The 27,677-nt window shown below is 35.1% G+C and overlaps 1 protein-coding gene across 12 annotated transcripts in view; it reads right to left on the bottom strand.

Moving 5' to 3' along the window:
• PPFIA1 (PTPRF interacting protein alpha 1) overlaps positions 1–27,677 on the bottom strand; it is a 59,641-nt gene that overhangs the window by 8,295 nt on the left and 23,669 nt on the right. The window contains exons 6-28 of one of the 12 annotated variants that reach the window (XM_026850752.1): positions 27,367–27,468; positions 26,902–27,123; positions 25,970–26,116; positions 24,851–24,985; positions 23,740–23,823; positions 23,035–23,166; positions 20,623–20,685; positions 19,341–19,420; positions 18,965–19,097; positions 18,420–18,422; positions 18,094–18,317; positions 17,458–17,692; positions 14,502–14,531; positions 13,529–13,680; positions 12,599–12,771; positions 11,714–11,807; positions 9,404–9,415; positions 5,336–5,417; positions 5,004–5,204; positions 4,128–4,190; positions 3,586–3,612; positions 1,656–1,831; positions 1,466–1,563 (exon numbers count right to left, since the gene is read on the bottom strand). In XM_026850752.1, the coding sequence (XP_026706553.1) occupies positions 1,466–1,563; positions 1,656–1,831; positions 3,586–3,612; positions 4,128–4,190; positions 5,004–5,204; positions 5,336–5,417; positions 9,404–9,415; positions 11,714–11,807; positions 12,599–12,771; positions 13,529–13,680; positions 14,502–14,531; positions 17,458–17,692; positions 18,094–18,317; positions 18,420–18,422; positions 18,965–19,097; positions 19,341–19,420; positions 20,623–20,685; positions 23,035–23,166; positions 23,740–23,823; positions 24,851–24,985; positions 25,970–26,116; positions 26,902–27,123; positions 27,367–27,468 (2,668 nt within the window). The remainder of the gene's footprint in view (positions 1–1,465; positions 1,564–1,655; positions 1,832–3,585; positions 3,613–4,127; positions 4,191–5,003; positions 5,205–5,335; positions 5,418–9,403; positions 9,416–11,713; positions 11,808–12,598; positions 12,772–13,528; positions 13,681–14,501; positions 14,532–17,457; positions 17,693–18,093; positions 18,318–18,419; positions 18,423–18,964; positions 19,098–19,340; positions 19,421–20,622; positions 20,686–23,034; positions 23,167–23,739; positions 23,824–24,850; positions 24,986–25,969; positions 26,117–26,901; positions 27,124–27,366; positions 27,469–27,677) is intronic. The other 11 variants (XM_026850759.1, XM_026850754.1, XM_026850756.1 and 8 more) reach the window with 11 other exon arrangements.

Genomic DNA, 27,677 nt, shown 5'->3' with positions numbered 1-27,677 from the left:
CAGTTTTCCTTACACTCAGCAGTAGTCCTTGCTTAATCTCCCCTCTCTGCCTAGAGGGAGGCTACAGTCACAGTTACGAGACAAGTTCAGCTGGGCATAGTGTTCATGTAGAAGACGACAGGATCTTCTGTTTTACACAGCCACTTAAGGGCTTGGACCACAAGAGAGATTAAATATTTTGGGGAGAAAAATTTTACTACCCAAAAGAAAAATCTTATGGCAATTTCTTATGCGCTTCCTACTGAATTTGAACAGAAAGCTTTAATACTGTTTAAAGCTTTATTATTATTTTATAATCTTATCTACCTTTAAGTTCTGACAGAGTTCAATTTAGTAATGCAGACTTACTTTAAAGCTTATGTATGCATACTACTACACTTTTCCACAATCATTATATTTAAAGTGGAAAATAAACACATTAGAAGTTTGCTGGAAGGCATTTCATACTCTTAACAGCCCAACAATCAATATACACTCATCTTCAAACTTTTTCAAGGAAAAACATTATAAAGCAGCATTTATAAGTTCAGCCCAAATGTCAAAACAAAAACTACATTCTTACAAGTAGGGTTTTTTTATACTACTCAGGAATGTCTATACCAATCAAACTGCTGTAATGATCCACAGCATGTTTCTGGCTTGTGTCAACTGGCAATCTTCCCAAACAATTCCCAGGAGAACTTTAAGAGTTATATGTTCCAAGGAGCAATCCCCTATAGGCAACAGATGCAGCCATACCATTTAGGAGGCTAAAAAAAAAGCCTACCAGCCACAACACAGACTTGTTTCATGCCAGCTGGTTGCAATTCCTGGGAACACACTCAGGCACAATTAGTAGAATAACCACCAAAGGCTATCAACACTTTAAAAGGAAAGGGGAAGAGCAATCACAGAGCCCTTCTAAGTAAACTGTGTACAAGGTAACACTAAAATTTTAGTCTAAGATGTCAGAAATTACTTCTGATATTAGGCAGGGCAAAAAACTTCTATGGGAAGTCTTAGAAAATACTGTGGATTCCCATCCTGCATTATTTTCTTCCTCCTCTCTTGTTCAATAATCACCATGAATCTGGAATATTTAAACACCTCAGTCACCTGGGTATTTTTCATAAAGTGCTGGGTCATAAAAACTACCCGCCACAAGCAACAGTGAAATCACATAGATGCAAAGTTATGTCAGAACAGGGGAAAACCAAACCCAACAAAACCCAAAACTTTTTCAAAACCATCATCCTCACAAAACATTTAGTTTTGTTTCAAACTGCAGCACAGTAAGAGTTTCAAAAACGTCTGCATTTGTAGAACATCTCTGCACAAGTGAATGATTAAATGATGTTTTATGATTTATTGTTTGGTGTCTGCATGTAGACATATCTCCTGATATTTTATAATACATTTTTTTTAAATAAATTTAAGGCAGTGAAAGCACATTAGAATCAGACTGAGGTCAAGATAATGCACTAACCCTTAATTTCATTCTGGCTTTCTTCCCTCTTTTTTTCAAGTTCTTTTCGATCATAATTCAGTCTTCGTAGGCACATAATACCACACTGAAAACTGTTTCTGTTTAGAAAAGAAAAAAATTTATCAAAAGCCCATTTAGAGATAACAGAAGCATTTATTTTAAGTTTGGTTTCCAACTTAAATCTATTTACCTATGAAAGCTGTCCACCATTTTAAGTTGCCCACGCAGATCTTTTTTAGTTAAATGATCCAGCATTCGAGCATCAACAAGACATTCCATGAAATAGCTGCGATACTGAGGGAGCCCCAGACTAGGGAGCCATTCATTGCCAATCCACTCATGGTTCATATCACCATAGGCTAATGTCTATTTTTAAAAGATTAAGGAATAAGCTTATTAAAATGAGAAATAAAAAAGCTTTTTTTAGACAACATACTTTAAAGTAAAACAATGCTTACTTAATTCTTAACCTGTAAAGATAAGCAAACAAAAATTACTGAATACTACATGTGTTTTCTGAAGAAGTCAATCTCATGAAGGAAAGCAATTTTAGATATTCAAACCAGCAAGTAAAACTTCTTTAGTTTATTTTATGTTGAAGAGTATTAAAAATATGTAAAAACTAATAAAAATAAAAAAGACTAGTCTATATGGCTTTGGTAGCAAAAGCCACTGAATTTCATTTTGTTAAGATGCTAAAAATACTGTCTCTTGAAAACTGGGTGGAGGTTCTTGTTTTTCACATGACCATATAAACACAAGACGTCAAAAAAAAAATAACTGCAGGGTTTTTTTTTTAATACACTTAAATGTTTTCAGAAACTGATCTCAATCAAGTAAGCAAAAAATGTTAAAAACCCACTACTGAAGAACAAGCAATTCTAAGTGCTAGTTCTTATCCTAAAAAACAAAACAAAAAACCCCCAAACTCCCACTTCCTTCACTTCAATTCTGACCTTCAAATCATCAGGCATTTTGGGGAGAACACTTCTAAAAAGAGAATTTGTAATTATGCATTTAATCACTCTGAGCAACAAAAAACAGCAGCTCTTTTTTGTTTTTCCAAACGTCAAGGGTAATAATTCATTTTTACTGTGCAATTAAAAGTCAAAAGCTTTATTTCTCCTCTAAAGTAAGCATCTTCTAGAAAGGAGCAATGCCACATAGAAATGCATTTCTTCAAGCCATCACTAGGTAGCAGACTGAAAGAGCATGTTACTCTTGTAACTCCTTGTAACAGGAAGGCAAGCTATGCTTGTTATCATTGACAATCTATCTGCAAATGAGTATCTGAGACTTAGTTAATGGGACTTAAAACAGGTTTAAGCTGGAGGGCAGCCAAGCAAGAAGAGACTACACTGTACAAAGATACAGGTCACAGGCAAATCCTGAGTTTTGTTTATATCCCTGTATAAAATACTTGACTATCTCAATGCCTGAAATACAATTAGGATTTGTCACCACTTTAAGGGAAAACAATTAATCAAGGAGGATTACAGAATTAGTGCACAGAAATCTACTTAGCTATCTAGGCTCAGTATGTCTTGTAGCACACATCTGTGACAGTGGCCAGGTTGAACAGGGACTTTCTGCACACAGCAGATATTCATGTTGGAGCCATCCACCAAAACACCCCACACTGTCACGAAATTATTTTAAAATTTGATCTAGTATGCTCAATACATAGAATATCACAATGCTTCTTAAGAAAGAGTAACTTCATTTTGGCGACTCGTAAGCTAGGAGCACAAGTATTTCAGAAAGCTAATGATAACAAAGACTTCTGAACATTCTTCTCCTAACGGCTTTATTATTAAAAATCCTTATGCATAGCTTTTTTTTGGATGTACTGTGTAACTAAGTATTTTACAAATTCTCAATGATGAGCCACCAAACCTTGGGAGCTCTAGAAAACATTAGAATATTTAAATCACCTAAATATAAAAGTGTATCTTCCAAATATTTATTATATAGACAAACTTGTAGTTTCCCCTCTCCCAATCCACACCAAGAGTCACTAAAAGAAACTGCTATAAAGTAAAAACAGATATTTTTTTTTCCATGCTCTAATTATTGTGACAGTTTACATATAGTCTATAATATTACATAAAGTTTCCAACCTGAGCCCAGCTTCCCTCCTCATCTTCCTGTTACGTGGTTAGAAAAGCAAAAGAACACATACATATTAGTATTTAAGTTTAGTAAGGAGATCAAAGTTAAAGATGCACTGCAAGACTAAGTCTACTGCATATCCAAAAAAAAAAATATCTAGATAAAGCAAGCATCATGCATTGTAAAAAAAAAAACACACAAGGCACTCATTTTTGTACGAGAGGCTGCAAAACCCATCTACTGATTAAGTTTTCTGGAGACAAGACATTTCTGCAGAAATAATCCAATTTGTCTATTTAATCAAATTAGAGTTCCATTTTACAGATTAGAGTTTTGTTTACAATCTTATCAATGTTGATTTTTTTCCCCCCTTCTGAAAATAAAACCATCAATATGCAGGTTACAATGTTGTTAATTAGAAGCAGCAATGATCCAGAATTTTAATACATTAATTCAGAAAAGAAAGAAAGACCGAAAGGCACTTGATTCAAATGTTCAAAAAGTGGGAAAAGCACTCTAAGGAACAGAAGTGGCAACACTGTAAACTAACCGTTTGTTGTGTGGCTGTAAGATTTTCCATTTCTTCATGTGTTACCCAGACATTTCCCGTGGTCTAATATGACCCCACAGGGAACCAATCCCATCCAGTGAAAGGAAAGCAGTAACAAAGAGGAGAGGTTGCAGAACATATAAGCAATCGGTACATGTAAGGAGCAGGCACGGGCAAAAGCAATGGTTTCTAAAGTCATAAGTATAGGTGTTTCTACTGAAAATAATGGCATGGAATAAAAACCTATTAACATGGATCACTTTTCTTCAAAGATATTAACAAAATTGAATGTGATAAATAGCTTACACAGATGTAATTAACAGGCAAACACTTGACTCTGGTCTAATCTGAAAAATGCATTTGTAGTCTAGTACGTAATCCCCAGAATCTTAGAAATAACTTCTGATTTCAGGGCAGACTCACTCATGAGAGGGAATTCACACTAACTTTGTGTGTAAATTTACTATGGTACAGACAGGTGGACTCCTAGTTTATGTAGGCTGAATCATTATTTGGAGTTAATGGCCGTATACATGGATTAAAATAGTCTCCAACTATTTTACAAATTTCTGTAATCACATGTATACTTCACAAGGCCAAAAGATGAGACAAATAATGTGTATTCTAAATATTTTGGATTATATACTTACACTGATATAAACTTCACTTTCCTTTAAAGAAACTGGAGTTATTCCTTCATTTAATTTCCATGAAAGGAAAAAACATCCTGTATTTAAATAATGTGTTCCTCTACAATTTAATGTTTCCAGAAATTCTTGTTTGAAGCTCAAATCCTTTCAGTTACATGTTTACAGTAGAGTTTTTGGAAGTCCTAATGGTTCTGAAAGATGTTCAATGCTGGAATGTTTTCCTTACCGTCCTTGAGGTGGGAGGGGCAGATGGACTTGTTAGTGACATGATTTCTTGAATGGCCAGCCTCAGCTTCAGTCTGTGCAGAGGATTACTAATTCCAATTTCACGTTGTATTTCTGTATCAGACAAGGCTGACATGATAGCACCGCTTTTCACATTTGCTCGGCAAGCAGCCACATACCAGGCTGGCATCCCAACCCACAGCTGAAACATGCACAAAAAAAGGAAATAAGCAGGATCTAGAAAACATTCCTGGCTCCAAAATCTTAAATTCTTTAGAAGTCTGTACACTGGGGCTGGGGGGCGTATTTACTTATTTTGGAGGGACCACTTACCTCCAACCACACCACCACAGTAGGCCCATCCCACTGTGCAAAAGGCAAACCTTGTCTTCTGGCTTCCTCTAGTAATTCATGCCTACAATTACAGAAATAGTTATTAATGACAAAGAGAATCTTGTTAAAACTAGATGTTACAATTTAAACAGTGCATTCAATTTACTATCTTCTTTCCAATAGTTAGCTTTCTTCGTTTCTCAGCCTTTTATGTTATACCCCCTAAGGCAGCCACAGCACACAGACAAGGACTACATAGTGACATAAGCTGAATCAGACAGGAAATTTCAGAGTGGCAGAGATGCTGGATCTTGCCTTTCGGAAATTTGTGTTTGAAACTGCTACTGACTCTAACCAACACTGCCAACACAAAGTGGAGATGTCAGATTTGTCACTCAGATTCTCAACTGCTCAACAAGTTAGACTGGAACTCAAGTCGTCATTTTTCCCCTCAACGTGTAGATTTGAAACCTGAGTACATCATATGTTTCCACAGGTTTCATACATAAACTCATGTCATCAAAATGGTACTGTCCATCAGGCTGTTGAGGCTGGAAACTGGGACAGTAACCATTTAATTGGTGAATTCCAGTCTGCAACAGCAAGCCTGTCAGAATTTCAGGCACAGCTTCAGACAACCGCTATATTCAGAGACCCACGCTTTGGCAATTATATTCTGAAAGGCTGTGTACTGAAACTCAGCTTTCATCTCCTATGATGACACCATTTCCTTTGTTATTCTGAAACAGAAGAGACTGAAGTTTAATACTGACAATTCAGCTTACAGAAACAATGGAAGCTCACATGGTCCCTATAAATAGCTGCCAAAAATGTCTGATAAACCAAGAGACAAAAACTAGCATTGCGAGTATAAGCATGCAATGTTGCATGGATATGTCTGTCTGAAAAAAAATTAGATAAAGTCTGAAAAAAAGCATATTTAAGCTGCATTTGAAAGTTAGTTGTATATGGTTAGGTCTCCACTCTCCTCAGAAGTTTAGAAACACCAACTTCACCTAATTGGACAGTTTTTACTGTTTTATGCTTTTTATTCATACCTGCAAGTGTAGAATTAAGAAGATAAGCAACAATACTAGAGATTCAAGATTCTACATTACATATTTATCATCTTCTCAGAATTTAAAACAAAATCTCTCAGCCTTCAGAACTGTATCATTGATTAGATATAAGATGATAAAATATTTAAAAGTTTTAGATATTAAAAAACTATCACACGAGACTTCTTGAAAAGGGACTACTGACAGACTAGTAGCTTTCTTTGCTACTTATGCAAAACAGATACACAGCATTCAGCTCTTTTAGACACACTAGCATATCTGGGATCCTCACATTACATTGGTAGGTAACTAAATATAAAAAAATAATCCATGAATAAATATACTAGCAATTGCTTTATCAATAGATAGTACTTCTCCACCTTCGTGTTAACAAATTCCTATTGCTCTAGAAGAACCTCTCAATACTTTACCCTAATTAAATGTGCTGCCGCAGAATGAAAAGATAGGAGGAAGGAAGGAACTGCCAGATAACTGGTTACAAATAATCATTTTAATGTACCCATTTTAAGACCCAGCAATTAAGGTGGAAATAGTGTTCAGCAGTGAGCAGCTCAATAGGCAGATTTCGCTCTCAGAAGACTGTAAAAGCTAATACATATTTGTACACTTAAAGATACATATATTTCTAAATTAGTAATCAAGTATCAGCTATTCTCCTGCTGACATTAATTCCACAAATCACTAGCCCTGAAGACACTCATTCTCGCTTCACTTTGTTGTTTAAAGATTAAAAAAATGAGAAAAATAAGTTAGTAAGATATTAAGAAATACTTCTTGGTAAGAGCAGAGTAAAATGCTTAATACTGTATTTGACAGAAAGGAATACAGTGTTTTCTCCAAGTAGTTTAACTTTGAAATTGGTGGTTTTGTCTTCCTTTTTGGTGGTTGTGGTAACATGACCATGCAGTGAGGGAGGCCCACTAGTGATGAAAGAGCACAGACATGGTCAAAACAGCCTCTGGTTTGACTAGGATGACCCCACAAGAGCCCATGATCACTGCCTCCCCCCAGCTTATAGAGCTGCCTAGGATATTGTATGTAATTCAGAGTATTGGAGTGTAATTTCTGATAGATTTCTAAGATTCCCTGTGTACTTCAGGTTAACCATGAAACAGCAAATCATTTGGAGATGAGCAGTACAGGGAACATATCAAAAACGTATGGAGAGGTTATGACGCAAACTTTAAACTCAAGGTGGTATTGTATGCATAAAAAAGTTGTGTGGCTGGAGGGAAGTGTTATGTGATGGGGGCAAACATGTAGAAATAGAATGAAACAAAATGAAAATATTGATAACTTTCTGCAAAAATTATTCAATGGGTCCAAAGAGGAACGTACCTAGGAAGCAGAAAATTAGTTGTGGTATTTGTTCATATGCAAGAAGAGATAGAAACTTGCTTGCATGGGAAATCATTAAACCAAAAGCTCAAGACAGCAGTCACAAAACATCTCAGGGGAAGAATTCAAAGGCAGCTGCTGTTTTATCTGCAAATAATGCATCAATGTTTTTTTCCTATAGCAAGGAACTTCACTTTTCCAACAATTCCCTTCCAATTTCACCAGGAAACTTGCTGCATTCCAGCAATACATGATCAGATTATGTAAAGATCACAATTGACACGCCAGTTTAGTTTCACAGGCCATAAAATTATACCATTTAAGAAGCGGGTGCAAAATCCAGCCTCCTATCTTTGTGAGGAAAAAAATATTGCAGTAGTGTTGGCAGTGTTAACAGATGGTATAAAGCTGGCACCGTGGAGGATAAAAGAATGTCAAAGGAGTGGCTGGCTACTGGAATAACTCTTAGGTGACAAAACCAAGGGACGTATGTCTACAAATCTAAAAATTGACTGAACATCACTTGGGAGATCAAATGTGCTGTGGCAAGAGGGGAACACTTCTTGTTAGACAGTTCAAAAGGCATCTAATGGCAGCTATGAAAAACAAAGAAATTGTGGTTATATGGGATGAGAAATGATGCCATAACTGCAGGTGCTTGATGTAGTAGTGAACACAAAAGGTTCTTTAAAGACCACTTGAAGTATTTGTATTTAGAATGGTCTTGGCAGGCAAGCATGCACTAACCCCAAGAGGAAAAATAAAGCAGCCCAGAGCAACATCACTTTGTCACTGGGTTAAGACAGCATGAGAATGGATAAATCCAGAACTTGTAGCTAAAGTGGAATGCTATATTCCAGATTTCTTGGATGGAACTGAAGAGAAGTGATTTGAAAGAAGCTGAGAATAGAGAAAACACTGTGGGGAAGGTGGTAAAAGAAGTTGCAAGGTGTAAAAACTGAAAGGCAACAGTAATAAAACATGAAATTAAAATAGACTAATTTCAGAGAGAGCAGCAGTAGAAAGTTAGTATCCTTGTTATACACTGATTTCAGGTATGTAATAAACTTTGTGTGTAATGTTTTTTAAGAAGATTTATTGTAAATTAAGGGTTTCCTTCCTTTTTGATGAATACAGTATTAAGTTTGTTGTGTTGTACACAGAAAAGCACACACACAGTTGTGGCAAACACTGTCAATAGTACAGATCACAAAGATGATGAACAGCATAAACAAAACACTAAAACCAACAACACACCAAAACCAACTTCAATGTAGTAAACAAAGAGCAACGGTTTTACAGAAATACATCTACCTTGGAAATTAATTGCCACAAATATCTACTGTTGCTAAACAACTTTCAAAACCCAAATTACAAAACTAATCCCATCTAACTAGGGTTTAATATTTCCATTATAAAAATTCACACCATGCAAATAAGACAAGACATTGAACTAGCATTCACACTGAACTAAACAACACTGGATTTATTTCAGCAACACATTTCTACAGTAAATTATTTTGAATCCAATATCTCCTCTCATAATTAGACTTTTTTGAAAAAAGTTAGATCTTTTAATATATTGCTAAAAAATCCAAATGAGATTTATCATAATTTCACAACAATCCTAATAAAGTAAATATAAACTTACCCTGATTTTGCACTACCACATCAAATGGTTAAAGGAAAATAAAACAATGAAGGAAAAATATAAAACTAGGATTAAACTGAACTCAAAGGCATACAAAAACAGACAAATAATGTATACTGTAATTTAATTCTGTAACTATAAATAGGTTTTTTGTTAGTAAAGACGTTGAATACTGCCCCCAGCCTGTTTGTGTGCATGCATGCATAAATCAGAAAGATAAGCAAGCAAATAGGGATTAGAGACAACTATAAATAGAACTAGCTGTCATTGTTCCAAGCATTCAGGTAACTGGAATTCTTTTCACTGAAAACAGGATTTTATAAGTGAACAGTCAGCCTCAAGAATAACCCCACTCTCCTCCAATATCAAAGTGAAAAGCAATTCAGAGCAGCTTTACACTCTTCCTTTTTGATAATGAACCTCTCAAGAAGGCAGCAAAGCAAGGGATCTTTTACATTTTGTGATAATATTGCTTCTTATGTTCAGAATACATGTCAGGATTGTGAAAAAAATGGATTAAAATATCTTGCAGGGATTTTTAAAATGGTACATTTGCTTCTCATGGAATTTCAAAGGGCTCTGCTGCTGCTTTCAGCAGTAAGAGCAATAAAACTAAACATGGTATGTGTTTTATACCCACCATCACTGAAATATCTGAATTGTAGATACCATCCTGTCAATAAACACATACCCATTTTTGATAGGCAGGCAAGACAATTTCAAACTAAAAGTTTTCATTTGTCTAATATAGACATGTGCCTTTTAAGCAGTCAACATACAGCCATGAGGTATACTTTTAAGTAAATTTTTCAAAGGCAGAATGTTTGAAAGGCAGAAAAGTCATGATTTATCTGTAATTGCATTTTTTTTGCATTTATTAAGGACTGTACAGATTGTTTTACTCTAGAATGATATTTGTTGCTGGTATTGAGAAAGATTGATATCGTTCAAAGAACAGGCCTACCACTATTTAGATATGACCAGACTAAAACTATTTATTCAACCAAGATGTGGTATGACTTTAAACTCTGTAGAAAAGGGAAAATACCAGATTGTAATAATGTACGATTGCCTTCAGTATAACAGTCTGAAGAAAAACAGCTGAGCATTCTGTTATACAAACAAACCCACATTCCATTCTGACTTCTCAAACCAACACACTGCTGGTTTTCATTAGCAGTCATCAGACATTATTCTTATTTGTTAATAGAACTTATGTACCGCAAGAAACCTCTCACAAAGAAAATTAGCACACTTTTTCAACATTCGCTATTCTGTCTTCAGAAGGCAAGTTAAAGAAAGCAAAACATGTCTGATCTTGGTCAGCTTTTTTGACATAGTAAAGACAGCTGAACAGAACAGAAGCAACAAAAGTTTAAGGTATATGGCTCGGCTTTGTGTGGAAAAATGCAAAAAATGCCTGATCCTACTTAAACATATCTGAATATTTCCTGTATCACCATAAAAGCATCAAGTAAAGATTTCTACTAGTAGCAATATCTATTTTTCATTTATGATTATAGTCTTTGCTTCATCTCTTCTAAGCCTGGGAACAACAAAGCATGCAATAGATACCCAGAAGTTAAACAGTAAACTAAAGATTTTCTTGGACAGACACTGAAAAAATTCTCATGACTAGGAAAAGGTAACTGCATATCTAAAAGGTGTCATTAAAAAATGCAATAGTCATAATTTATAAAAGAGGAAATCAGGCTTATATGGTGTAAGGAAGGAAGATTTCAGCTGTTAAAAGATATGAGAGAAAACATCAAAACAACTTTAAACAGAAGTGAAAAAAATAGTGAACACAACAACAGTTAGCAACTGCAACGCAAAAGAAAAGACTTTCAGAGTCACCTTCTAGAAGGGAAAAAGCAAACGCGTACAGAAGGATGTCTGTATGGAACATCTCATGCTTTTGCTCTGTCAACTCTTTCACACTCTGGAGCAAGTAACAGCCAAAGGCAACTCTGGGAAATCTTCCAAATGAATTAAACCTAAATTAGATATTAAATCTAACAAATTTGGGGGCGGGTTTGATAAAAGTCTACTTTTATCTCCAAGTTTGTTTATTACAACATTTCAACAGTATGTTTTCAGCACTGAAATTAATTTTAAACTTACCATGACCTATACTACTATTAATATTCTGGAAAAAAATAGTAAAAAAAAAAATTAGAGACTTATTAGCCATAGCACCAGACTAAGCAAAAATACGTGAAAAAAAAAAAAGCCACAGGACAAAAAAGAAAACAAAACATTTTTAAACAAAGCACAACAACAGGGGATTAAAATTATTTGATAACTTACTTTTTCTGCATTTTCCTGTTTTTTTCTGCCTGACCTCCAAGCTTGCTGAGGCCTAATGCATCCTGAGAGGAACTATCTGCTTCTCCCATGCCACCTAGAAAAAAACCAAAACAAACCCCCCCCACCAGTCTTGTTATCTTCTCAGTTTTAGCCAGTTGTAACTCAAAAATCACTACTGTTTTCCTGAACAAAAGTAATCCTTTCTAATATTACTGATCAGAAATGTACAAAGCCAAACCTCTAAGCCCATCTATCACTCCATTTTCTAGTTGAATATATACCTATCAAAATGGTGTATGAAAAGAGGAAAATCAGATTAGTATGGACTCAAAATCGGTGCTGTCTAAAACCAGCTAGAGTCACACAGAGATTCTCATGTTTCAACCATCTGTAAAATGAATTCTCAGTGTTCCCATATCACTTATGGTTGGTATCAACATAGAGGATACTGCTTTATGAAAAGAATTACACAAGAGAGAAAGGTAACAAAAGCATTTACTAAGCCAGCTGGGTTTGTTTCAAGGAAGTTCCTTTGGGTATGAAGTGAAGACATGACCGCTGGTGTCAATGCTAACAAAAGCCTCTTTCAATTCTGAGATACAGTTGAAATTTTTGCTTCATAAAACAAGATGTAACAGTTCAATAAGGTTCAGTAATGTGGCTACAGAAGACTAAAAGACAGCAATACCTGACTAGCTGAACTTGCATCCTACACTCATAAAGGGACCTGCCAGAAGATTCAGTGTCACTAATTCCAAAAAATTCTGTATATCAGCATCAAAATCAGTCATAAATACGCACATAACAATACATATATCATGAAATTCAGTCTTTCACTCTCTCTTACTCTGTGTGTGTGGGGGGGGGGGGGGAAGGCAAACCAACCTTGTCCTAATGTTTCCTTGCTTGTTTGTCCAGGTCGTCCCTTTTCTTTCTTGCCAAACAAGCGTCCAATAGAGGATTTGATCCCCTTCTTTTTGGGGGCTTTATGAAGAGAATCTTGGCTACTATTACTGCTACTAGGATTACTTGTTTGCCCATCCTGCGAGCCTGTTGAACTTTACAAAAAAAGGAGTCATAAAGAAGCACATGTACAAATTCACCAGCATAACATAGTGAGACACAAGTTCAGGTTTCTGTGCAAGTTAATGAAAACTCAGTAACTCACTAATGACATCTAATTTAAGCTTTTAATGAGTCATGAAACCTATCTACTAAAATACAGGTCATTAAACATAAAAAACAGTGGAAACAACTAAATCATGCAAGAAAGGGATATAGTATTTATATCCTATAGCATGGAACTAAAAGTCAATTCTCACTCCTTTAAGAAAGTGTTGAAAGTACAATTCACAGATGCCAATGTTGACCACACAAGTTCCTGACAACTTGAGGCAGACAACAGAAGTTTCAAATAATTGAGTGGAACCCTTCCCAGATACTTAGGCACTTTGAAAATAACATCTGTCAATCAAAATGGTGGTAATTTTGCAACTTATTTCTAAATTTATAGCTAAATTCCAAACTATGAAAGAAGACTGGAACTGTATACCTTTCATTTCCTAAACATGAAGCAAACAATGCAGACCTTGAGTACCAGAAGAATTCTTCACCTAGCACCATTTCTGATCATTAACAAAATCTGTATTCTTATTGTTTATATCACCCATGTATGTGTTCATACTCTACTTTTCAGAAACACTTCAGTATCTAGACTAAAAACCTATAGGCTGAACAGCTTTGCAGTTGAAGGATTTTATTCTGATGATCTGAAATACAAAGTTACCAGCAGGCGTGACATTCACAGCTACTTACTTTCTAATGTCCCTGATATCTTCATGGCTCACTGTATGCAAAGCTCCTTTTTGGACTCTGTCCAAACGCAAAGATCGAGGTGAAGAAGGTGGTGAAGTCTCACATTTTATTGTAGTTTTATCATCTCGTACCTCTTCTCTAGAAGCTGGAGACTTAATAGAAAATGAATAAAAAACTTGAGGTGTTAGTTGGAAACACCAGAACATGAATGAATGCAGTATCAATGCTACACAAAATACTAGAAGAAAAAGACCAATTATTTCAGTGTTAAAGAATTACTCTTGACCTTACCATTCTGCAGTTGCCTATTTTTTGACTTATTCCTGAATTTTCTGTTACCTTCTATTACCTTCAGTGACAAACTATGAAATTTCGGTCTTAGCTAGTGAAATGAGCAAGTAGCACTCATCGTTTATTCGTTCACAGAGCTAAGTACTAAGGTAACATCTTCAGCACCATAAAACTAATATACCTGAATTCAATATAAGCAAGTGCAAAGACAGAAAACCAAAGAGTCCTGTGAAAAGAAGACATCTTGATTCTCACCATTACACGTTTTGACCATCATCAGCAAGATTACCAATTGTATGAAGTCAGTTTATACACACCTATGGCTATAGCTTATCTCAAAGTTTGAGTAACAGAAATTAGGACTTATTTGTGTGTGCACTAACAGATCTTTAAAATTAAATATTGTTTCATGAAGATTGTAAAATAGTGGTTACAAACAGAAAGCAACACAATAGTCCCCCACACCAACAAAAAAAGCCAAACAACAACAAACCACAAAACAAACCCACACTTATGTTGAGATGATAAAACATTTTATATTTAATATCAAAGAGCATATCATCTTGTTTTATTATAGTTACCCTGCAAATGCTTTCTTTCATGTTCCTGTTATTCATTAAAGAGTTCGGGGACAGGGAAGGAGATCAAAGGGCACACCAGTAAATAAACTAAAGATTTTTACCTTTCTACGGTGTTTCCTTAAATCACTAGGCTGACAGATGCATGCAAAGAAAAGAAATTTGGAAAAAGCTGTATTTATTGTAAACTGTAGCACAGACTAAAATAACTAGTTCAGACAAAACATATTAGGGAAAATATAAATAACAATTACAGCAGTGGCACAAAGAGATACAGAGTATGAAGTACTCTTCAAATCACAGGTTACTTAAACATATCCCTGAAGAGAGGGAAAGGAAGAAATAAAAAAAAAAAAAAAATCAAGACTTATAGTTGGTTATCTACAAGAGTACCATCAATATTTGAATGTACTGGTACCACAAGCAAATTAACGTGCATTATCTTCAGCAAGAAGTACGGTATGGTGGGGCATAAGGTGTTGCTTTTAAAAGGTGAGAGGATTTCAAGTTGTATGTCAAGAACTTGCCTTGAACTGTATAACCTACATGGTAGCCATAGCAGGCTTAATACGTTGTCTGCACTAGTCCCTTCTCACACCTTAGCGATTTCTGCAGTTGTTTCCTACACAGCATAAAAAGCAGCCATACTTTAATAACTTTAATGACCGTGAAAGACAGAGTGCCAATGGCTTATTTCTAGACAGTAACAGTATTCCGTTCTTTTTTACTAAGTTTGCAGTGCTGGAATGTTTGAGCAAGAGTCTACCACCAGTTTTATTTTAGCCTTCATCCACTCCAGAAGCCGTCATATCTCACTTCCTAGGTACTTCTCACCTCTGCCAGTGCACAGAGCAAGGCAGCAACCTTGAGTTACGTAAATGAGTTAAGTTATTCAGACCAATGATGACAAAAGCTATAGATAATTTATTTCATAGTAATCATTGTATTTGACGACAAATTATTTCAAAAGGCTGTAACCTGTCAGTCCTCTGAAGCTGGGGAATTGTGTGTTGTTTCCTTCCCATAAATGATACATTTTAATCACTTTTTATTTAGAATACATGTAAACTATGCAGTATTAATATGCAAAGTTTTGTTCAACGTGACCATAGAGTACTATGTTAATAAATCATAAATTCATAGAATCATAGATGGGTTTGGATTGGAAGGGACCTTTAAAGGTCATCTAGTCCCTCCCCAAGTTCTTTAACAAATTGCAGCTGACTCACTTTACCCTTGCTGGTTCTTTCATCTATTAAATCTCATAACCCATAAAAATGAAAATGTTTACCATAGAGAATAAAAACTGTCCACAATAACTGTTCAAGAGAGCTGTAGGCTTCACAATTTATCATGTTGATGCTTTTTAATTATTTTTAATCATAAGGGATTTTCAGCTAACTGAACTGACAAACACCACTACTGCAGTTTGCATTAAGCTTATGTTGCCATCGTGCTCATAAACTAATGCAATTTTCTATTAGAATGCTGAAAAAAAACCCCTACAAGAACACATCTAGCCTGGTAATTCATAATAGCCATTTCCAAAAGTTTCTAGAAAGCTCTTGTTCTGTAATTCTAGAAGCATAGCTTCTTCTTTTCATGCTTTTACAAATCAGTTTTCAGGTACAAAAACATCAGACAGATGCAACTGCAAACAATAAAGATCAAGTGCCTTTGATTCACAATTGTTACAATGTAAAGTGAACTTACAGTTAACTTCTGTTCAATTACATTAGATTTTAACACAAGGCACATGTTCTTCTGATCTGTTTTCATGAAAATAGCTACTTAAATTTCTATATGGTTTTCTGTAAAAGAAATACTTAGCTTAACTACTTATTACTGTGAAACATTAGAATATAAAGCACTTTACATACTCAAATTTGTTAGTTTCTGTAAGAGAAGTGTGCTTGACCCTGGATACACAGCTAGAGCTAGTATAAGGATTTATTTATTATTTTTCTAAGTTCATGGGGAAATTTTAATGAAAAAAATAGACTTCTTGGTATATGTACACATTTTTTAAAAAGCCAGAAAAAGTAGTTAGCTGGAATACTTGTTTTTAAACACTCCTGTAAGAGACCTAAATGAGCCAAGTCAGTCATTTACAGTTCACCTGCCCTTACAGTGATGGATAGCATTCCTTGTTTACTGATTAGTATGGTATAGGCATGAAACGAGTATAGTAATCCAAAACAATAAAGTATTCTGAGTATAGTGCTGTATGTACAACTACTAAGTACAGTTTCCAAATGCATATGTAAATCTGGAGACAAGGTAATGTATATAGAACTAAATTAGAGAAGCAGCTTTTCCTGGAGAGGGCTTGCAAATAAATACCTGTATCCAAGATGCTCCTTAGTGAAAGGTATCCCAAATATGAGACACTGTTAGGTTTCCTTAACATTTATGTAAAAACAAGAAAGTGGAAAACTTGGATCTTGTTTTCACAGATAGGTTTACATGCATAAAGCAGCTCCTAAAAGGATTAATTTTTCTAATGAATGTCAAAAGAATGGATCAATCTTTCTCTCCTCACTGAACTAAACCCAAGCTGCAACTGCATCAGTGACTTTTTACCTACCTGTCTTAATAGGCTAAAAAAAAGACACTAGCACTCCTTAATATTAAAATAGCTGTGATACCTTCACAATCCTCAAGATTAACACAATCTATGCAAATCACTTTTAAGCTGAATATTTAGTGGAATAGTGGACTACTAAAAATAAAGTTTAAAGCAGAGGGAGAATGTGTTGTTGTAGTAGGGGTTGAAAAGAAAACATTATTTCTTCTAGGAGTCAGAAGAAAGACCGTAACAACAGAAGGAATACTTAGGCATGAGATGTTGACCAAATAATAGACTTGAGTTCTGAACGTTTTTCCTAATCATTATGACTGTATCTTACACTTTTTATAGAAGTTGAAAGGAAGCAGTAGAAAAACCTAGAGAAAGGAAAAATACAGCTGAGTAAGAAGGAGAGAAAGGGGAAATCAAACAACCCACTTCCTAGAGAAAAGGAACACTCGTCTGAAAAATTCAAGTTAATGGATACTTACCAGTGTCATGATACCCAGTCTGTCCACTTCCCGAGCTGGACTATGTGGAATCCGCCTTGGGGTGGAGCGGCCACTGCCAGGTGGGGAAGAACCAGCCAGTGAACCACTTGCATAGGGAGGAGGAATGGAGCTCATGGACCGGAATCGGCCATGGGCATCCAAACTTCCACTACCCACTCTGCTTTCAATCTCCTCTGCACGCTGCTCTGTGTTTTCCTTTTCTTCTTGTATAAGTCTAAAAGAAAAAAGGTTTCAAAGGACTATGACATTCAAACAAGGACCATATAAATAGAATGGCTGACTCAGGCATTAGAAAGAAGCAGTGCTTGTCAGACAAAACAGGCTCACTGAAAAAATCTTCTAACCCAATCCAAAAAAAAGTGGTAAACGCTACTGCTATTACCACCATGCAGAGGCTTTTGTCAACCTAGTAATACACAATACCTTTCATAAATGGGCCTGAAGACAAAGAACCTGAAAAGAGTACTCGGGCATAACAAACTAGTTACTTCTGTTAACCATGCCCTCCCAAAAACTGAATGTGCAACCACCACTTTCTGAGTGACCACACAAAAAGGATTTCTACTGTCACAGAAACTCATTTTTATTAAAACCTTAACAGCAGATAGACCATACCTAATCTCTTTGTTGATTGCATCCAACTGTTCTTGAAGCATCATGGCCAAAGTCTGAGCATCAGCCTGACCACTTGGTGATAGTAGATCAACTGAACTGAATATAGTCTCCCTATCATCCTCAACATCAGACACATCAACATCACTTTCAAATGCTTGTGCCACATTTGCCAATACACTTGCTTGCTGGGCTCGCTCCCAGTCCTGCTCGTTCAGAGTTTGAACCTAAGAGAATTCATAAAAAAAAAATCCAAACTCAAATGGGAAAAAACATGACATTCCTACTGTTTTAAGATGTTTAAAATAGTTTTTTTAAAGTCCACTTACATGCTGAATGCATCCATCAAGACAGCAATGTTTAGAGAAACGTAAAGAAGTTATAACGTAGAAAACTTTGCATCGTACAGTTAAGTCAAATTTTAAAGTGGACAGTCTCATTAAATAAATTAAAACATCCCATGTCTTGGCTATATACAGTAACAGTAGAATTTTGCTATCAGATCCTATGAAAATTTTGGAATCAGCTTTATGTAATGACAACTTCTGTGACCTGAAAGGGACTTGAAATTGCTTCCAGAATAGTACCATGTTAGATTAGTGTATAGACACAAAATTAGGACTGTTTAAAATTATATTTTACAGGCTTAACATACTTAAAACAAACAGGACTTCAAAATCATAGTCTTGCAATTATTTGCTAACAATTAAAAAGACCAGCAGCTGTACATCGGTTAGTAAAACAGAATATCTACAAACTGCTGGATTTTTGCTATGTACTCCTAACTCTAAAAAATCCTTGCAATAGAGTAGCCTCATCTAATCTATTTTGTTGCTAAAGTTTTATCTTTATTTTAAATAGAGAGTTCTGTTACCTTTGAAGGCTCATCTCTGAGAGCTGCCAACCGTCCTTTCTGGGGGCGCCTTAACACTGATGATGTGCCATAGGAGTCTGTGTGACTGTCAGCCACTGACGAAGATGTTAAAGGGTATCTGAAATCTGGTCGGCTGGAACATGAACAAACATTTTATTCTTATGAAAGTAGGGAAAGGTGGAAACAAAACAAAAAACCTACTCAAATGATTCCTCTTATGTCAATTTTTTTAAGCAGTATAAAAACTGCTTTATATGCTCTATAAAGAATAGGTGTTATAGCTATGACTAAAGTATTTTCACTTATAGACAAAATTCTATTTAGCAAAGAGACTAAAGAAATTGTAAAAAACTAAACTAAAATTAAGTGCTGGTACCTATGATGAAGTGATGTGGCTCTGAGTCTCACTTGGTCATTTTCAGCCCTTAATGCTTCGACATTTAATACAAGTTGATCCTGTAAAAATAAATAAGATAAAATATATAACATTATGCTTTAAAAAAAAAAAATCAGTGTCAAATACTGATTTATAAACTAACTTTTAGGTTTCTGATCTCATTTCTATGAAACTCAGAAATAACAGATTTAAAACATACCCTTCAACAACGTAAAACGTAAAAAATAATTGTGCTACACACAATACAGGGCATCCAAGAATAATTCTGTTGCCCCTCTACACTGTGACTCTAGGTAATGACAATATATATTTTAAAATCAGCTATTAAAATTCACAGATTACTAACTTTACTAAAATTAAGATAAGAAGCAAGATTTAAGCTCTGTGCACAAAAAGTTCTGCATTCACTTTTAACTTGGACATTTTTACATGCTCTAGAAACTCAGAATTTAACAACAGAGAAATCCAATGAATGATAAAACAACAGAAGACTAATAAAAAGTGGCTGATGATGAACATCTGTGCCTTGTGTGAAAACTGCGGGCCTACACATACAAAAATTCAAAGCACATTCTGCAAAATATTCTGAATGCATTCTTCATTTTATGACAGAAGCACAGCCTCTACCATTTGGCCTAGCTACTTACTAGAATGCTTTGGGGAGATGTAGTACACCTGTGATTTATTAAGCAGTAACAAGTATTATTTCGGAACAGATAGCGTGACCACAAAATCAACTGCCAGTGCTTAAGGATGTAAAGAAATGAAAGGCCCCACCACTATTATTCAAGAAGAAAACTTGTCAGTTTCAGGACAAGCAAAACACCAAACAGCTGCTATTGCAAAGGAGAAGCCAAGACTAAAATATTTCTCTCCTTGTCCCCAGTTCTTAAAACTTTAAAAATTTTTATCAGTCAAAAAAGCTCTTCATAATACTCAGTACTTTAAGAATAAACTTATGGGAAAATACCCAACATTAGAAGTATTTCTCCTTTCTTTTTACTGTTCAAGGTCATACATACAACAGTAAAAAAATTCTATGCGATCTTCAAACTTTGGCAAATTACCAATATATCCAGCCACTTTACATATTCAGAAAATCATCATAAAACTGAGGTATACAATACCATAAAACAAGCCGTAATAGCTCCCTATTTTTAATCAGACCAAGTAATGTGAATTTTTATGGGGGAATTCAAATCTGGTCCTGCTATGTCGCAATTATTTTCCAAAAATAATATTTTAGAAATGTGTATTATACCTTTTCATGCTGAAGTTCCTCTACTTGTTTTTTTGCATTTTCAATTTCTCGAAGAAGTGAATTCTAAAATAAAATGAATTACAAATTATACTACTTACAAAAGCATTTGATTCTTAAACCACAATAGAGTATAAAAAAAATTCAGTCAACATTATACAGATGAGTCTTAAGTTACAGATACTTTATTGCTTACATCATTTCACTTTGATTATAGTTGAAGGTTTATCCTTTCATGTGCACAGCCCTCTAAATAATGGATTTACTAATACTACAAGTTCCAATAAAAATTTAATAACAGTATCAACCTTTTAAAGCTTTGTTTGACAAAACTAGTAAAAAAAAGAAATAATTAGGCAGCTAAAATAATTCAGAGTAATTCACTGATTGGTTACTAAGGCATTACCAGCTGCTATCATTAGGTTTTCATTTTATTTTCAACTTGCCTGATCTCCAAAATTACTACACAGTAATTTCTTGGATGTACTGTACCTTCAGAACTACAACACTCATTGACTTAAGGGCCTTCATCAACATCAGAGCAATCATCTTCACAGTTATATCATGATTTCTAGATGGTTCCAGTAAACATGACTATTAAAATCTCTACTCAAAGCAGTTTCCAAATTCACACTAAGAATCATCTGAGAATTAAGAAACATCTGAGAGCTACAACAAATTCAAAAGAATTTCAACTACTGTATTTGACTGTAGTATGTGATACCAAGAGGGTGGAGGGGAGAATCTGAAATTCTCCATTCTAACAGGAAATTTATAACTGGGTCACTTTCTCTTCCTTTTCTACCACTGCCAAAAACTTCTGCTAAACACATTTCCTTGAAGTAGCACCATTATTAACACATGTAAGATGCAAATAAAGTTTCATATGTGAACAGAAGAATCATTCCGGGAAAAAAGCCCAAGCGATCAGAATAAAGTCTTAGAATTTTACCTGCATGTTTCTTCCCAACTTATAAAAGAATGAGCTGGAAGACAGAGCAAGAATACTTTTCCAGAAGCTGCTACTCACAGTGAAGGACAACTAGATTTTCCTCATTATTCATGAACATAATTAGGGTTTGGAAGGCAAAGGGGAGTTAGGGTCAACCCAAAGACACTCCTCCAGTATTCAAGTGTTTAAAAAAAAAAACCAAACAAACACGCAGTCAGCTGTTTCTCAGAAATTGGATTTATAAAGACTGTTAGAGCAACCTTGTTGATGTCACAACAAGACCTATAAGAATTTCTAAAGTATTAGGAGCAGCTGGTGATCTTGAAAACAGTGATGTTAACTAAAAAGCACGAGACAGTTTGCAGCCTTAGATACCAGTTGATAAGCACCTTATCATTAACTCAAAGGATGAGAATCAGTAGGACCTACACTTGTTCTGCACTACTCAATTTCTTCCAGCTCCAAGAGCACAGAAGCAGGAAAAAGAACTAAATCTCTGTAATGATCTTGGGGGAGCACAGTGCTGGATTTCTGGAAAGGCATGTCAGATATCTGACTGATGGTTTAGGGATGAGAACTGAGCTGATATAAATGCAAGAGAAAGCAACATTTATTAAAACTCTGAATACATCATTATATATTGCAACTGAAGCATTTTATTCCCATGACTTTAAAACAAAAGCCACTCAGCATTTATTGACACATTTCCCCAGATGGTCACTTCACCCTCCAGTAAAAGAAATATTATTTTTTTAATCCAAAGCAAAGCAATTCAAAGTCAGCTTCAAGCAAAGTGCTACTTTAGAAGACACTGCTTGCTTTGATGCAGAGTAAGGGAATCTGACCAACACACATGGAAGAAAAATCTGTAAACACCTAGATCCAAAGCAGAAGGGAAAGCAACAGAATAAAGTACGTCACAAATTAGAAGGTGAATTGAATACAGGGGAAAACTCTGACAAGTGCATTGGCAACACAGGAAACAGCCAATTTACAATCATATAAATCATATACAATCAAAATTATCAACCTAGGAAGAAAACATAAGCCTGTTTCAACTTGGAGAATCCCACAATGATTCAGGGTAACTGGTTCTGACAAAAACAGTGGGAAATAAAAGAAACTGAACTGAAAAGGTCAAAGTTCTTGTCCTAATTCTTTAGACTTCCTGTATTACACTGGATGAGCCTATTTATGCAGTCCACACCAGCCAACTAGGAAAGGATAAAGCTTCTTAAAAGGTGCCTTCTCAACACTGTAGTACAATGCCCAGGGACAACCTCAAAAAAAATGTAATTCTGAGAACATATTTAAATCTGCGCTAGAAAAAAGCCTTATCAGAAATGACTTAATAAAGATTTAGTATTTATTTACTTGAAGTTAGAGACACACTGCAAAATACACAAATCACTACCAAATGCTGAGCATATAATTAATGTAGATGCTGGAATGGAACTTGTTACCTTATCTTCCAAGGCAGCCATCCTTTCCTTGAGATGAAGCTGGAGCCTTTCATTAGATTCAGACAGAAGCTTATCAACAGTTTCTGACAAACGTTTATTATGCTCTTCATTCATCTTCTCTCTCTGTCTAGCCTAAGATACATAAAAGCTACTGAAATAACTTAAAATTTATGTCTATAACAATTTCCAGGTTGTAAAAACAATGTTTTCTTTAATCCAAATGCATTTTCTTTAATAGAAATATTTTTCCAAAGGAATAAGGAATACTGCATCTACCCCCATTACTCTGTAAGGAAGTATTATAAGGGACACTTAATATTCTAATAATTGTTCCAAGATCAGAAGTTTGAAAATCTAAGCTTACACTTCAAGAAAAAGCAGATTTCAGAACCATTTCCATTATTTCTAACCTAGGAACCAATTTTTCCATAGTCATTTAATTCAGCTAGTTTTCATCTGTCTCCTCATCAGAAAGTATCACTAGCAATTAGATATTTTCAAACTTTCAGTGGAGACCTTCAGCTTTTTTTTGAAATTTAAAGTTAGCCATAGTACAGTGGCTCAAATCTCCCAACTACCAGCCAGCCTAAACTCTGGCTTTATTTTAGAGATGAGAAATAAAAACAGCTTTGCTGAATGGTAGGCAGCCATGAAGGGGATTAGATTCTTTCAACCTTGTATCTTTGCCAAAAATATGTACTGTACCCTTTGCAGTTCTTGATTCTTTTCTTCTAGCTGTGCTTCCATCTGTCTCAGTCGTTCCTCTATATTGCCATGTCTCTCCTCAGCCTGTCAATTTGAAAACAAAATTAGAATTTGGGTTTTTTTCTAAAGAGGTTTCAAAAGCATAGAAACATTGAAGCACAATATATCTAACATGCTTTGCACAACTGCCATTTATGATTAATACACAATGCAGAACAGATGCCTCTGTCACTAAAAGAACCTAGGAAGAGTTCACATGGTAAGAAACAAAATGATGAAGCCTCTCACCCCTAACTACCATGAATGAACCACTATTTGGAAATGAGCTTGCAAAAGCAGAAGTTCATTCATATCCCCAAGAATTAAAAAAAAAAAAAAAAAAAAGCATTTTTAGCTTTTCCTCGCTAGCCTAGACAATATGACCCTTTGTTAGTAATCATGACAAAGCAGAAAGCAGCAAGCAGAAACAAGGACTAATACACAAATTCTACCTTCCTAAGCTTGGTGGTAAGTTCCAATACTTTAGCATCTTTAGCAGCAGAGCTCCCAGGAGACAAAAGGTCAGACTACAGAGCCAGTTAGGGACAGGAAAGATAACAGGGAAAGAAATGAAACTAAGACTTTAAAGGAAAAAACACACACACACTTGAAAAGGCTCATTTGTAGCTACTACATATAATTCTTCAGACTTCATTATTTCATTTGCAAACTTCTAAAAAATCTTAATATTAATGAGTATCATTACTTCTCTCATTCCCCACATTCCTCACTTGGTGGAAGAAATTTGGATTTCCCTTTCAGAAACAGTTCTTGGTTTAGAAGTTATTATGCCTATTATTGAATTAATTTTAATAAAAAGCAACAAAATAGTAATTCAGAGAGATGTTTTCATAAAGTAACTCAAGTTCCAAAGAGCAGAATTTAAAAAAAAAAGTCAGAGCGTGTTCAAAGAGATGAACAGAAAATGCAGAAAACAAAGAGAAACATTTTCTGAACTAGTTGGGGGAAAAACCAGAAAAACAATGTAACAAAACCAACACTAGGAACAGATTTTGTGTAGCAGGGCACCAATGGAAAAGAGTGTCTTGAGGACACTGTCCCATTGACTCACCTTTGAAAGTGCTGCAACTCTCTGTGCCAGCTCAGCTTCCACCTCTGGCAAAGTTTCAGCTTTTCTCAAAGTCTGCTGCAGCTTTTGCTCAGCTAGTTCCAGTCGTTCTTGCAATTGCCTATTCTTATCTTCACTCTACACAGGATTATGATCAGTAAATGTTTAGGGTTAAAACGGTAACTAATTTTAACCAAAAAGGAAGGTAAGGATACAGATTACTGCCTTTACTGGCCCTACAGAGAACAAACTGTCCAAAACCGGCTTCATAACCAAAGATGTGGCACCCTCCCCTTTATTACCTGAGAAAATGTTTTTCTCTACAAATTTTTTTCTGCAGCTGACTGTGTATTCTGAACACAAGTATATCACCAAAGAAACGCAGTTATGGTACGGGAAGCAGCACAGAACAAGGTTGTGAATTTTCTATGTCAAGGTTGGGCTAAAACTTTGAATTACATCAAAGAAAAACTTTGAATTACATCAAAGAAAAAGTACCTTAATATTTTAAGTAACACTAAGCATACCATCGCAAAATTTGTTTTTATTTAAAGTGTGTACAACTTCTTTTAAGAATTATACTAAAAGGGACTTCTCTTGTTGACTTAAGAGTTGCCTGCCTCTAGTTATAAAGTGATTAGCTAAACAACCATTTCTGGTTTATAAAGTTGGACTACTTCATGTCAAGCATATGTCAAATTTCCTCACACAGTAAGGCAACATTTCTATGATAGGCTATAAAAATTACTATACATAAGTTTTAAAACTGTTTTAGCTTAGAATGAGGAATTCTCACACATCAAAATAAAATGCTTGGATACACACATAAGACCTTAAAAATCCACAGCTAATAGTATCAACAGCCCTGCAGCACCATGAACAAGTGCACTAAAATACTCAAACCCATTTCCTCTTCCCAGTAAACTGTCTCAGCTTCATTTCCAGGGTAAAATTCTGTATAATGCACTCCTCCAGTTACTGAAAAACAATCACTAACAAGAGCACATTACAGATGACATTTATTTTCCAAAAAGCAAAGTGTTCCACTACAGTATGAACATTAATTATTTCTATTAGTTTTATGCTGAGCAAAATGTACTTTATCTTATTTTGAATTACAACCTGTCGATGCATGGAGTCTTTAGTGGCAATTTCATTTTCAAGTTTATCATTGAGGTCATGCACAGATGTAGCTTCACGTTGTGCAGCGAGGTAGCGTTTCTCAAGAGTTGTAATTCTCTCTTCCATGTCTTCCTTTTGGGCCATAGTCTATGCAAGACACAGGGCAGAACTCAGAATATAAGGGATAAGTATTTAGTGATTAAACTGGGGTGAAAACCCACAAACCATAAACAGTAATAAAAAAAATAAAAATCAGATGTACTCTGCTATTCCTCTCAGTGAAAAATGAAGTAGAAAGAATAGTCTCACTTAGGCTTAGAAGTTCTTACTTCCCAGGAATGGTCAGTGTTCTTGGATTTAACTAAGCTCCCTTTCTATTTAATAAGGATACACTACACTGCAATACACAGGACCTTGGAGATTAGTAATTGATCAGTAACAGGAACTGTCAATCACACCACTGAAATTAAAGTGATTCATCAACCACATACCTCTTTAAAAATAAAAAACTTAAAACTTCATGAATAAGCTAAGCATTTATAACAAGATCAAGCATGTTTTCAAGAACATGTTAAAGTCTGCAATGCTAAATCTCTAACATATTCGTGAATTGTCTAGTTAATCATGTATTAACCAATTAGCATTTATGACAAGCATCTTTACAAGAACATGTTAAAGTTCGCAATGCTAAACCTCTAATTTAATATATTTGTGAAGTATCTAGTTAGTCATAGATTTAATCTGAAGACAAATTTTCTTAAGCAACTGGTCTTTTAAATAAAATTCTTTGCACCATCATGCCCTAAACAATTTTCTTCTCATCTATCAAAGACATTCAAAAGCATAAGAGCGTACGTAAGCACCGACGACACCAAAATTTTATAAAGCAGCTGCATTTGTGACTACCCAAATTTTGACAGTTTATTCCTCACCTCTCGTACATCTCTCTGTAATTTCGTATTCATTTCTTCAGATTTTATTAGGTCTTTTCTAGCTGTGTCAAGATCTTCTTCCAGCTCTGTTACTCTGCTAGACAAAGCAGTAAGACGTTCTTTCATTTGTGTCTGCTCTTTGTTTTGTTTATCTATGACGTCTTGAAGTTCGATCACTTTAGCAAGGTTTTCATCATGGCATAAAGAACCATCAGAGGATCGCTGTTAAATAGAGGGAAAAAAAGGTACTTGAATGTAACACAGAAATTTGAAAAACAAACTGTTACTTACTAGTAAACACCCCCCCTCAAGATAATTTTATTATTGGATAGCCTGCAAAAATTGAAATTGTGCTGAGACTCTCATTAAATCATCACTCAAAAATCTTTTATTATGTTTTAAAATTTAGGTATTATAGTTCATTATTAAAAATCAGACATCAGCTAAAAAAGTAAATAGCTGTACCTTCCCATTTGTAGTTGGTGTATTTTCTTGTTCATGATTTATATCCAGCATCCCATCTGGAAGTGTTTTCTTCTGATTATTTTGCTCTTTCAGAATCATTAACTAAAAAGAAAAGAAAAGTTTATATACATATGTTTCAAGTAAATTCCTTTCTCACTAATAATATAAGGAACAGCTGCAAAAGCAAAGGAGAAAAACAATTACTGATTCTATTGCAAGGTATGTATTAATAAAATATGGCACAGGCACTCAAAAACTTATGCCACTGCAACCCAAAAATTCTTATTTTAAAGCTACAGGAACTGGTTTTG

The sequence above is a fragment of the Athene cunicularia genome (assembly GCF_003259725.1).
Source record: "Athene cunicularia isolate RWA chromosome 5 unlocalized genomic scaffold, athCun1 chr5_part3, whole genome shotgun sequence".
NCBI classification, from domain to species: domain Eukaryota; kingdom Metazoa; phylum Chordata; class Aves; order Strigiformes; family Strigidae; genus Athene; species Athene cunicularia.
The sequence above is the reverse complement of the archived record's forward strand: the minus strand, read 5'-3'. Positions and strand labels throughout refer to the sequence as shown.